The 13,731-nt window shown below is 48.2% G+C and overlaps 1 protein-coding gene across 1 annotated transcript in view; it reads right to left on the reverse strand.

The window, feature by feature from the left end:
* The window catches only part of NGEF (neuronal guanine nucleotide exchange factor), a gene marked incomplete at its 5' end in the record, with an annotated part of 28,948 nt that extends 22,868 nt beyond the window's left edge, over positions 1-6,080 (reverse strand). The window contains 2 exons of the mRNA XM_079782082.1: positions 5,181-5,323; positions 5,974-6,080. Coding sequence (XP_079638208.1) covers positions 5,181-5,323; positions 5,974-6,080 — 250 coding nt within the window. The remainder of the gene's footprint in view (positions 1-5,180; positions 5,324-5,973) is intronic.
* Between the last annotated feature and the right edge of the window lie 7,651 nt (positions 6,081-13,731).

Raw genomic sequence — 13,731 nt, forward strand, 5'->3', positions numbered from 1 at the left:
TTCATTTGTGACCTGGGAGTAGTTGTCAGTTCTCATTTTGAAGGAAAAAACATTTCACCATCCTTAGGATTCAAAAGGGAAACATTCCTTTTTCTGCTTTTGCAGTTTCAGACTCACTTCCCTGACAAACTGTACTTGAAGTAAATGTATTCTAAGTCTCCAAGGAGATTTGGGGGTGCCTATGAATCAGCACAGAGGTAGCACCTCCTCCATAGGGAGAAACCCATTTCAGACATCCTGGCTTAGGGGCGGGCTGTCTCATCACACAGGAGCAGCAGGAAGCTTCTGCAGTAAGGGGGTCCTAGCCTAGGGCGAGGGGAAGCTGGGTGGGGAGGGGGAGCGGGAATGTGAGGCTGGAGGAGGGGCATCAGACTCCAAGGGTCTTGTCTGCCTGCCATGCCACGGAGGTGGCAGTCTATCCTCTGGGCAAGAGAGAGGCCCCAAGAGACCTCGGGCAAGCAGCTCTGGTCTGTTTTAGGAGGCCCCGATGGGAAGAGGCTGCGACAGTTCTGCAGGAGTGATGATGGAGGCAGGCCTGAGCTGTAGTGGGTGGAGGGATGGAGCCCACCTGTCAGGGCACAGTGATAAAGGCATGTTCTGGTGCTGCTGGGTCACGAACGATGTCCAGGTTTTCAGACTGGCAACAAGGCCGGTTGGCCCCATTCAAGGAGATGAGGAACACAGGAGGGTCTGGCCGGGGAAGGGGATGGTGGAGGGATCCAGTGGGCAGCTGAGGGGCACCTAGGTGGAGAGGTCCAGTGAGCAGCTGGACATACTGGTCTGGAGAGTGGTCAGACCTTTGATATGTCTATTCACAAAACAAAGATGATTCTCCCAGGAAAGTTCTGATAGGATAAATGCACCACTTCCATAGCACTGTCTCTTATAATGCAGTACAAACATTGCCAATTACCCTTCTTTTTCTTAAAAAAACACACTTTTATTGATTTCAGAGAGGGAGGGAGAGATAGAAACATCATTGATGAGAGAGAATCACTGATTGGCTGCCTCCGGCACGCCCCACACTGGGGATCCAGCCCACAACCTGGGCATGTGCCTTGACTGGGAATCGAACCCTGACCTCCAGGGTCACAGGTCAACGTTCAACCACTGAGCCACACCAGCCAAGCTAAATCCATTCTTTGGATTAAACTACTTGGCTTTCTATGTTGCATGACACTAAATGATAAAGCCTTTACGTAAAGTGTAGAACTTGTTTAAAAAATTAAGATCCTGCAATTGTACAAGGTTACATTCCAGCAGAATACAGCATGGAGTTAATCTGACAAAGGAATGAAAAAGAAAACCTAGTCTACACTAAATGCAATCTGGATTGAAGATCTATAAAGACAGAGGTTTAGTGTCACCACGTAAACTGGTTCAGTCATGAGCACAAGATCTCTATTGTTGTCAACAGTAAACCAATTATTCTGTGATTCTGATACTGAGTTTATGGAGGTTTAAAGAAACTAGGTTCCCACAGTTGACTTGGAGTCACTTTTCAATGCTTAGCACAGTGCCTCCCCCACATAGTAGGTACATACTTATTTGTTGAATTGAACACCTTTTAAAAGTGCAGTTTCCAAGCTTTGCAAAAATACCTAATTTGGCATCTTTTTGAAGGTTCAAAAATACATCTCATGTACGCTACCGTCATGGGTAAAAAAAAATAATGGGTAAAAAGTCATGGGTTAAAAACTATCTCCAGCCCAACTGGCGTGGCTCAGCTGTTGAGTGTCCACCTATGAACAAAGAGGTCACAGTCTGATTCCTGGTCAGGGCACATGCCTGGGTTGTGGGCTCGACCCCCAGTCGGGGGGCGTGCAGGAGAGACATCAGATCAATGATTCTCTCTCACCATTGATGTTTCTATCTCCAACTCTTTTCCTCTCTGAAATCAATAAAAAAATATTAAAAAAAAACTATATCCAATATCATATGCTAAAAAAAAAGAAGACAGCAATATTAGCAGGGTGAGCAGTTGGATTGAAAATAATATTTCTGAAATCACATCGTGGCAGACACCATTGGCTGCCTCTCCCCTTTCCCCTCACAACCCTTCTTCCCAGCTGACAGGGGAGGGGTCTGTTTGAGTGCTGACCCATTCTGTGCTCAGGGAAGAGAGTGAATGTTGACTGATCAAAACTTTCTGGGATAGTTCCCATCCCCTTGCCAGTGGTGGGTTTAGACATAAGCAAATGACACAATCTGGTTGAGGAGAGTAAGGGGGATAGCTTCTTAAAAAGATGTCTCTCCCCAACAGACACTTGAAGACAGACTGCCCCTTTTTGCTTTTATACACGGCTGCTTGAGGATGTGATGTCTGGAGCTGTGGCAGCTATCTTGTGACATGAATTAACCAACTGCCGAACATCCTACCCCTGGACTCATTAACTGAGATAGAATACTTAGATTGTTTAAGGTTATTTTATTTTATTTTATTTTGCTGGCTATTCTGCTACTTTCAACCAAAGACTTCCAATACAAGTGCTTTTAGGATACTCTTAAAATGTCATATTTATTTTTGTAGTATTTAAAGTAGGTATTTAAAAATCAATTTTCCTAGAGTTACTGTGATTACACAGAGTTATCTGACACACCGTGTCCCCATTTTTCATATCCTGTTTATTTATTTTTTTTAGCTTTAAAATTCAGGTTACAATAGAGAGTACTTTTACCCAAGGAACTATGTTATTGATTAAATTTCTGTGCTCAATGTACTGTTAATATATGATGTTTTCCTACTTTATATTTTGTACATTTAGCAAGCACAACTTTACATGGAAATTAATTTTACCTATAAAACCCTGCACCTGATATTATATCCATGCAGAATTAGAAGGCTCCATTCCCATCTCTCCTTATTAAAATGATCTATGCCTGGCTGGCTGTGCTGCCCTGCACATGAGGGCAAGTTCCCAGCTCGTCTTCAAAGTCATCAGTCATTCAAAATCTCACTTTCTGAACAGAATAACTTTGTTCCTTGATTCCTTCAAATGGAAACTTCTAAGGGACAGAGAGTCTTTTATTTTTTTACTGAGCACCTTCTATATGCCAAGCATTTACTAGGTGTCATAAACAACAGGAATGCATGCACATACATGTACACACACACACACACACACAATCCCAGAGTCACAGGGTCCACCTTCTATAATGATGGTTGCATACCATATCATGCATAATCCTGTCATAATTCTGTCCTGGCCTCCGTGGGAGCCACTGCAAAATCCAACACAGTGGTCTGCAAAGTGCCCACATAGTCATTCCACCTTCCTCCCCGCTCAGTTACCCTGTGTGTTTAGGTATCTGTTGTCCTTTCCTGATCCCTGGCAAAGAATTCACTTCATTCACAGAGCTAACAGCCGGTAGGGCTGGTCTAGGCTCTGTAAGGGGGAACGTGAGAAGAAGGCAGCCACAGCTCTGTGCTGTCACTCAACACATCTGTCCCGCACCTACTATGGATCTAGCCCAGGAGCCAGAAGAAGATAGTTGCCATGCCAGTCTCTGCTGTTTGGCACACGAGGAAACTGGGGACAAAGATGGGCAGGCACCACAGCTCACGGCCCCTGACTCCCAGCTTCAGGTTTATGCATTGGCTCAGCAGGTACAGCTGTCTCCAGGAGAGGAGTCTCCACATGCCCGTAGCACAGGCAGGAGCCTCCCAGCCCCACCCCGAGCTCCTTCGTTGTCATGGCATCGATCTTAGCCAAAGAGGATCCCTTTCAAGAGGGCAGAAGTCTAGGCTTCCAGCATGTGCCAAGGCAGAGGTGGTCCTCCTCATTAGGAAGGACAGTGTGGCAGGGAGGTGGGAGAAAGGCGTTTTCAGGAGTCTGTTCTCAGATCAGCCCCTCTCCATTCCCCCAGCACACAAAGGGAAAAGCCGCCGCCACCACCATCCCACCCGGCCTGACACTCAGGGGTCCTGCTGGAACCAACATTTCTGGAGTCAGCAGCTTCACAGCGTGCAGTGTGTGCTCCACCCCCTCAGCTTTGCAAGGGCTCAGCGCCTCTCAGGGCTCAGTTTGGAAAAACCCCTGCCAGGGAAGAGTGGGCCACCCCCAAAGTCTCCCAAACGCAGGGTCCTCTGGGGCCACGGATGCTCCACTTCCACTCGAGACACCTCCTGTCTGTCTGAGCATTTGGGATGAAAGGCAATGGTGATATTTAGGGAGCAAATTTCCCAAACCTAGAATTTCAATTGAACAAATAGACTGCTGCTCTGACGACACTGAAAAAACAAGATTTAGTAAGCAGCCGGTACCATTTTCTGAATAAGGGAACCCACATGGTAAGAACTAGTTTGATATTATTAGCAATTTTTGACTTTGAAATGCAAGTGCTCACGTACGTGGGACTCCTCAATCCACTTTCTGCACCCACAGGGCTTCAGCTGCAGCTGTGCGGAGCTGGACATAAACGGCTGCACCCCCCACCTCTCGGCCACGGTCCTGGACAGGCAGGTGGAACTAGGCTTTCTTAATCCAGGGGTTGGGAGGGGGGGTCCCCATTTTCTCTCTACTTTACCTGTCCCCTGTGCAAAGTCTGCCACTGCCTCCTCTTCCTGGATTGCACCCGTGAGCCAGGCTCTCCCCAGAGGCCTTTTTTTTTTTTTTTTCCAGATTCTCTCTTTCCAGGTCTTCCCCAGACCTCATCCTGGGCTCCCCCGTGCCCGGCCTAGCAGCACTTCACTCTGGGTCTTTGCAAGAGAAGTGACAAGGGCCTGGGCGGGTAAACCTCTCCAGAGAGAGCAGGACAGAGATGCATTTGCTAAAGCCCAATTATGCAGCATTATTAAAATGGGGCAGTTTTGCCTATAGAACAATTTAGAATCAAACACGTCAAAACGTTCGCTAGGCCCAGCTGGCATGGCTCAGTGGTTGAGCATCCACCCAAGAACCAGGAGGTCATGGTTCAATTTCTCGTCAGGGTACATGCCTGGGTTGTGAGCTCCGTCCCTAGTGTGGGGCGAGCAGGGGGCAGCCAATCAATGATTCTCTCTCATCATTGATCTCTCTCTCTCTCTCTCTCTCCCTTCATTTCTGAAATCAATAAAAATATATTAAAAACAACAACAACAAAAACGTTCCCTAGCCTCCTCACAGAAACGCAAGGGTATCTCAGTAGCAGGGGGACCCCACATTTGCCCCGTGAAGGGCAGCCACCGCTCGAGTACCCACCTATTTGTTCGATGAGGTTCCTCCAGGAGTCGGCGGGAATGGGGTGGATCATCTGCAGGGCCTCGGTGAGTGTGGTGGGGCTGTCGGCCAGAGCTGGGCACTCCTCGGGCGTGGCCCCATTTCCCGGGGTGGAGGATGACTCACTGCCAGAAAGAAGCAGGGGCAGGACCAGTTATTTTTAAGCAACGACACACCTTGGCTAGCTGGCGAGAGACGCGGCCGTGGCCAGCTGGACCCGCCGGGGACCATCCAGGCGGGCCCCACAGACCCTTTTTGTCACAGCACCAGGGCGCGACCGAGTGATTCATTCCCACACCAGCCCGTCCCAAGCCTTCATGTTTTCGGAGCTCGCGGGCAGGCATCGGAAACTTGGCGCTCCCCGCTCTCTCCACGGCGGCGCCGCCCGGACGCCCCAACGGGTCCCGCGGCCAAGAGTCCAGCCCGCGCTGCGCACCCCGCACCGCCCGCTGTCACCGGTCCCCAGTCCCTTTCGGGCTTGGGTCCTCCAGTCCCAGGGTCCCTCGACGTGGAGAAGGGGATGCCTAACAAGACGCGCGCGCCCAGGGCGCCCCTGAGAGGGCGCGGGAGGCGGCCCGGGGCAGGGACGTGGGGCGTCAGCGGCCGGGCTAGGACTCGTCACTCACCCCAGTCGGGTGCGGGCACGACAGGGGCCGGGGTGGAGTGAGGGACGACGGGGCCCATGGGGCCAAGGCCACGGGAGGTAGGGGGGCGCGAGCTGGGGCCAGAGGAACGCGGGGGCGACGCGCGGGTCCGGGCGCCGGCTAGTCCTCACCTGCCGGGCAGGTGTCCCGCCGCCGAGTCGCGCGTGTCGCTCTCCGAGGTGGAGCTGTCGTGGTCCACAGCGCAGGCGGCGCTGAAAGCTGCGGCCAGCAGCTCCATGGGGCCGGCGGCCGGCCGGCGCGGGGGCCGGGTCAAGGGGCGCGCTGGGGCCCGCAGCCCGGCCAGGGGCGAGGAGCGGGCTCAGGATCCGGGGCGCACGGCGCGCTGCTCGAGTCGGAGCTGCAGCCGCCGCAGCCGAGCGCTCCCGCAGGCGGGCGGGCGGGCGGGCGGGCGGACGCGCGCCTGGAGGATCCCGGGGTTGCCACGGCAACGGGGGAGGCGGGAGGGGCGCGCTCGGCGGGGGCGAGTCCAGGCGGCGCGGGGCGGGGAGCGGGGCTTGGGCGCGACCCTGGCGGCGGACGCGGACCTCCCGCGGGGCTCGCGCCTCGCTCTCCCGCCGCCACCGCACCGGGCTCGGGGGTGAGGAGGAGGGCAGGATGCGTGGGGGTCAGCGAACTGCGCCCTCCGCCTACCGCCCCCTCCTCGCCGCCTGGCCGGACCCCACCGGCTCGGGAGGAGAACTTGGAAGGTCCGGGCGAGGTGACCCTCTGCCCTTCGCGCCCTCAAACTTCCGCCTGGCGATGCCGCACATCCTCTGCGGTCTCCCGCAGGGACCGGCCGGGGAACCCTGCCTCTGTCTCTCCAGCTCAGCCCGCAAAAGCCTCTGTCTGCGGGAGTCCGAGGCCGAGACTGGGGTCTTAGGGAGCCCCTGCACCTTGGCTACGGAGAGGGGGCTGGCGCACAGGCTTCTTCCCGGCGCGTCTGGCCGCCCCCAGCGACCCGCAGGCCCTGGCGGCCCGGCCCGGGTGGGGATGGTGGAGCTAGAGGAGGAGAGACAAAGTGCCCCAAACCTCCACCCGGCGTCCCTGCTCCGTCGCGTTGACTCTCGGAATCTGCATCTTCGTGTTAGCTAGTGGAATCCGCTTCTGGATACAGAAAGCAAATAAAAACGGGAGCCCAGCGGAGTGTGAGTGATCCCGTGGCCCGCGGAAATCTACAGGGATTTCATCCAATTGGCACACTGCCCGGTGTCCTTTCTGAGGCTGCGGGCCAGGGCCAGTGCAAGAGGGTGCCTGCAGACAGGGGTGGGGCGTGCCGAACGCCGGGGGCTCTAAATGCGTTTAAACGAACAAATTCCTTGTTTGGGGATGCAAATACTGGTGGGAGGGCGTTAGTTAGCTTTACTAGGTTCCTTAGCCAGCCGTCTAGATTGGCAGTTGTGTAAAAGTTAGTTTCCTCTAGGGCCCAGAATGGACAGTTCCCATCTCCTCGTGCCCTTCAGGCCTCAGAATGTCTTCGTGACAGCCATCTGGTCTCCTCTTTTTCCAAGACAAGCTCCTCTCTTCCTTGGCTCTTTCCACATGTCTCCAGACAGACAGCCTCCTGTTGAGCTCTCCATTTCTACTTGCTCTCTGGCCAGCTCTTTCCGATGTGCCCTAAACACTCCACCAGGACACTCACATCTCCCCCTGCCACCAGCAGCCAACCAGGAGGCCCGCAGAAGGTGAGAGCTGGCCTCCACTTCTGCATCTCCCGCCACCTACACGTCAGTGCCTCACTGAGCACCCTGCGTCCCCAGTCCTTTAAAGCACTACCCCAATCCTTGGGCCTGTCCCCACCCAGCTCATCCTCTCTCTGTCCCCGTTCTAAAATACGGCGCTACTTTGGCCCCTCCCCTGCTTGACAACCTGCCTTGGAGTACCATCACCTGCGGGGGGAGGCCAGCCTCCTGGCACTGAAATGGGCTCTTCAGTTCCTTGCCAGCTTCCTAGAGCCGCTGTCCTTGCTGACTCCTCCGAGGCTTTGGTTTCACACACTTTTCCAGGCTCTGGGCTCTCTGCTCCTGGGGTCAAGTAATTACTCTGGTGGGTGGAGGCGCACTGCGGCGCCCCTCCCCTAGGCCCTTTCCTTTCTGTAACCAGCAGCGTTGGCCGACACTGTAATTCTCTGTGAACAGGGCTATCCTTACACGAAGCCACGGGCTCCTCCAGGCTGGGCACTACCACGTCCTACTCAGCTTTCATCAGGGTCCAAGGAAGAGCATGTGTGGCAATCACTAGTACCTCCTGCTTTGCAGGGTTTCACCACCTCTCAATCTGGGTGCACCATTCAGTGATGTTGTTACTTTTGCACTTTGCTGCACCAAGGGAAAAAGATTAAAAATTTTTTTTAAATCAGAAAATATTCAAGTGAAATTACATACGGGGTGGGCAAAAGTAAGTTTATAGTTGTTTGTACAATGATTAATAAACAATAATACAAGAATAAACTGTGTTTCACATACTCACAACTGTTAGCCAGCTGTGAGCATGAAGGTGAGCATAATAAAACCTTCCAGTTGAAAAATAAGCTAAAAATATCTTCCTAATTATAAAATCGGTTTAGAAAGTCACTGAGTTCTGAAGGCATATAACCTTAAGCTAAATTCCCCATGTTCTATTTTCTATCATATTTTAGTGCTTATTAGGAAATTATAACATCTCCATTTAACTGACATTTTACTCACAATATACTTTATTCACAAAATGTAGATAAGTTTTTCAAATATGCCTGATTAGCACATGGTCGGTGCTCTATAAGTACTAGTATTTGTTAAGGAAGTAATGGTATTTTTGTTTGTTTGTTTTTTTAAATATATTTTTATTGGTTTCAGAGAGGAAGGGAGAGAGATAGAAACATCAATGATGAGAGAATCATTGATCGGCTGGCTCCTGCACGCCCCTTACTGGGGATCGAGCCAGCAACCCGGGTTCATAGATCGATGCTCAGCCACTGAGCTGTGCCAGCCAGGTAGTAATGGTATGTTTTAAAAAATATTTAGTGTTAAAAAAAGGATCAGTGGATGGGAGAGAAAAGGGGCATATGTAATACTTTCAACAATAAAGATTTTTAAAAAAAAAAAAAAAAAAGAAAGAAGAATCAATGGGCCAAAAGGAAGTCACTTTTGCTAAACCACATCACCAAAACAAAACTTAATAACTAATCTAACGAAGTCTCAGACTTTGCCAGGCGTGGAATTTTAAGCCAAACGGTATTGAATTTCCTGGTCCTCACTAGTGGGGGTCATTTGCTTGATAAGACCCCCGCCTTCCCTAAGGGAAGGTGTCCTTGTCTGAAATAATTCAACTCCTTTAACTTCTTAGTCCCACCCTTTTTCTGCTTGTAAAGAATCTTCCATTTGGAGGGAATCAATGGAACACGCTTCCAGTTGCTAGATGGGATGTTGCCTGACTCATGAATCACTTAGTAAAACCAATTAGATCTTCAAATTTACTCAGTTGAGCTCCGTTTTTTGAACATTAGTTAGTTTATATATTTTATCTAAAGATTGTTTCTTTTTTCCTTTGAATTACAAAAAGTAAATGTTGGGAAAAAGTAGATTCTTATTTATATAGCCATCTCAGCCTTCAGGAATCCGAATTTGTAAAATGGTACCTTATTCTGAGGGAGAATTGCTAGAAGCAGAAGGAAGTTTAGAAATGATCTGTTCCAACACATTTATTTGACAGAAAAGAGGAACAGAACCAGAGGGTTAAAATGACAAGGTCACACAGCTGGCTAATGGCAGATTTTGGAAGAATATACTACTAAGTCAAGACTGTGTTGTGTGGGATAATTAAATATAATAATATTTAATTATTCTAAATATTTTTAGGGTTACGTGATCTGCCAACAGACAATCAAATGTTAAAATACATTTGTAGTCTTCAATCTAGTAGGAAAAATGACATGGAATTGTTTTTTGTAGTGAGGAGATAATCCTCAAATATATATTGGAAACATCTAGAAACAGGTGCGTGATAACTTTTAATTAACTGCATCTTTCACATCCATAAACACAGTTTATTTTTATCACTCTCAAAAGACTTTTTTTCAGTTGCTTTGAAAATCAACAAATTTAAACCACGTAGGCAGCCCCAGCAGTAAATCCATGGAAAGCTAGAAGAGATAAATGAACCCCCAAAATCTAGGGAGGAAGTTAGGGAAAGGACAAGATGTAGCCTCTCTCACCGAAGCTCCAAGAAACCTGGAAACCCATATTTGATGGATACAAAGATTTGTCCATAAGGAGAGTGATCCCAAGTAGACTTGTCCTGTTGTATGGTTGGAAGTATTTTACTGGAGAGGGAGAGGTGGATGTCTTTCCTTAGTTTTGATCGTAAGGCTAATTTGTAAATGTGGGACTGTAACATGCTGTGGAAATAAGTTAAGCACAATCAGTTTAGCCCCGTGTAGTAAAGCATTATTTGTGCCCAAAGAGAGGCCTGGGCTTTGCCCTGGACTCCTGGGAGGTGATCGCTAAGCCCTCAGAATGTTATGTCTGTTAAGAGTATCTTTGCTTACCTGGGATCCTGGGGACATACCAGAAAAGGTAGGGATTTGGGGCCATATGGTAATAGCTTAATCTCCAGAGGAGCTGAAGACTGAGGTCAGTCACCTGGGTGGCCAACCAGTTCTAGCTGACCAGGCTCCAATAAAAACTCTGGACACTAAGGCTCAAGCGAGTTTCCCTAGTTGGCAATGTCGTCACAGATTGCTGCAGGAGAATGTTAGCACTGGCCACAGTACCACAGGGACAAGGTAACTAGAAGCTCTGAGTAGACCTCTATGCATCTCTGCCCTTGGCTGATATAAATTTGCAGCCTTTCAGCCTTGGCTGATGTGGCTCAGTTGGTTGGAGGATTGTCTCGTACACTGAAAGGTCACAGGTTTGATTCCCTGTTAGGGCACACACCTAGGTTTTGGGTTACCCCATCGGGGCACATGCTGGGAGAAAGGGTAGCCATATCTCCAATTATGAGATGCAGACAATTTGTATGGCCTTGATAGAAATGTATTCTCAAAACAGGTTGCCCCAAATAACTCGTGGATAAGATGCTATAATGCTGGTGTGTTTATCTGAAACTGTGGGACATGAGACAAGCGCCTGGGGCTATGGGTTTCTTTGGAATATCCCTATCCACGGAGTCTGAGACACACAGGGTTCAAGGATTATGGCTTTTGACCAACAGAAGCATTCCGAAACAAGGGGACCTAAGGAAAAATACTATTGAGGATAAAATGTGGAGAAAATTAGATAAAGAGTTGTCTGGGCACACATACTTGACATTTTAGGTTGTGGCTATGGGAGTTCAGATACTCTTAGTTGGAATTCAAACTGTAAAGGAACCAATAGCTTTTCATAACTTCCTTCCACTTAGCTTATTCATTTTAAATCACCTTGTAAACTATATAGTTAGATCTCATTTAGTCCTACGTATAGTGAGTCCTATAATGTAGCACACAAGTAAAAAATGATATTATTATTTAGGAAGCCTGCATTTAGCACTAAAATACATTCACTATTATAATGGAGAATGTCTTGTATTAACCAATAGCAAAACATACAAATGTAGCAAAACTGCTTACAGTATGAAATGAGAAAGAAAAAGACGTCCATTCATAAACCAAGTAGAATTGAAGAAATAGCATGTAGTTAAAATTAATAACTAGCTATTATTCACACATTGTTCCTTGAAAATTGCAAATAACTGGACTTTAGATAAGTATTTTTCATAACAAGAAGTAATATGACAACTTTTCATTCTCTATCGAAACAAATCCCTCACCCTTAATATCCAGTAGGAAGAATATTCTTTGTTGAGTCACTAGAACGAAGCATTCAAGGACGTAGGGTCCCGTAAAAAGAGCAGTATGTCTTTGGTAGAGACCGATCGCTTCACGAGGGCCATCTGAGACATGAGGGAGGTGTGCCCCCAGACCAGGGGCCCGTTCTGGGTCCTTGACTGCTCATCATGTTGACAAGACCTGTCTTCCCAGGAATTCAAAGCTTTTAACCACTACTGATAATTCTGTTTTAAAGACTCTAACCAGGAAACTGGGGACCGCAGCGGAGAAATTAGCACCAAACAAATGAATATTATCCTAAAGAGAAAGCACATCATTTCAAAAACATACCAAGTGCACAGCCATCAAAGAGGTTTAAAAATGAACAGGCAGTTAGCAAGGCTTGGAAACAGTCATTGGCCTCCGGGATGCGCATGTGAATAGACAGGACCTTTCTGGAGGGTAGTCTGGACCACCCATATCATAAATGTTCATACCTTTAGTGAAGAGATGCTACTTCTAGGAATATAAAATCCACGGGGGAAAATTAGCTATAAGATTGTTTATTACAGCGTTACTTATAATAGTGACACATTAGGAGCAACCTGAATGTCCAATAATAGAAGATTGATTATTTAAATTATGACAAATATCTAAAATGGACTATCACTAAAGTGACTTTTAACGTATTTAATAATCTGGAAAGATGTCCATAATGTATTGAATAGACAAGCAGATTCCCAAACTAAATGGTAGTATGATCTTATTTCATTTATAAATGATCTAATCTTATTTATAAATAGACTTATCAAGATGGAAGTTTAAGCACACACACATTTGAAAAAAGACTGGAAGAAAGTTGCCCTCTTAGCGCAATAGGCAGCACATCAGTCTCATAATCTGAAAAAAGACTGGAAGAATGATCAGCAAAAACATTTCTCTGTACTTGAAGTTGATCATTTGGAATCTGAGGGAATTTTCTTCTTTTTACTCATCTGTGTTAAAAAAAGTTTCTACAATCAAAGTGTCACTTATGTAATAAGGGGGAAGTTACTTCAAAAAACAACATCAGTCCCTTCATGTGCATAAATTTAGAGCTGAGTTGAAAGCATTCACGTAACAGGAGGGAGCCCTAAGGAACTTGACGAATTGGGCTGAGCTGTTTTGTATTCTCTAGATTTACTTTGGGGAAAAACACCTCAATTCGTTATATAAATCTATCTTTTCAAAAGCTCTTCAGTGTCAATTCAAAGGTCCTTAAAGAATCACGAATTCAAATTTTATAGTAGACTAGAGGCCTGATGCACAAAATTCGTGCACTTGGAAGGGGGGTTCCTCAGCCTGCTTAGGGCCGCTCCTAAGCCAGGAGTCAGACATCCTTAGCGCTGTTGCAGAGGCGGGAGAGGCTCCCACCACTGCCGCTGTGCTTGCCAGCCAGCCAGCCCTGAGCCCTGCTTAGGGCTTCTGGCTGAGCAGCGCTCCCCCTGTGGGAGCACACTGACCACCAGGGGGCAGCTCCTGCATTGAGTGTCTGCCCCCTGGTGGTCAGTGAGCATCATAGCGACCAGTTGTTCCACAGGTTGGTCAATTTGCATATTAGCCGTTTATTATATAGGATGACTTCCTGGCATCTCTAAAATTAAAGCATTTACCTGCTTTTCTAATTTGCCCGGTGATAAAAATAGTCCTTTTCCAGAAATTCCCCCTTTCCTTCCATAAATCGACACGTACAACTGCTAACCAGAATGCTTCTTCCTTTTCTATTGAAGTCAAGGTCCTGTTGAAGGAGTCATCACAGAATTCACTGCCTCCCATCAAAGGCAGGTCTCCCTCATACCACAAGCCCTACTCACGCCCCTTCCCCCTCCAGTAGCATGAAGACATCCCACCTATGCAGGCTCAAATGCCACCTCCTCTGTGAAGCCCACCTCCTGTTCCAACCCATAACTGGCTGCATTCGCTCCCTCTTGGGATCCCCATAGCCTTCCCCAGGACTTCTCTTAAGACTTGATCACTTCATCGAGGAGGAGGAGTCTGATTGACGTTGCCCCCCTGCCTGTTCGGGCAGAGAGCTTGCATATCCCTGAGGCTCAGGACATATTTG

This window comes from Cnephaeus nilssonii (genome assembly GCF_951640355.1).
Source record: "Cnephaeus nilssonii genome assembly, chromosome: 10".
Classification (NCBI taxonomy): domain Eukaryota; kingdom Metazoa; phylum Chordata; class Mammalia; order Chiroptera; family Vespertilionidae; genus Cnephaeus; species Cnephaeus nilssonii.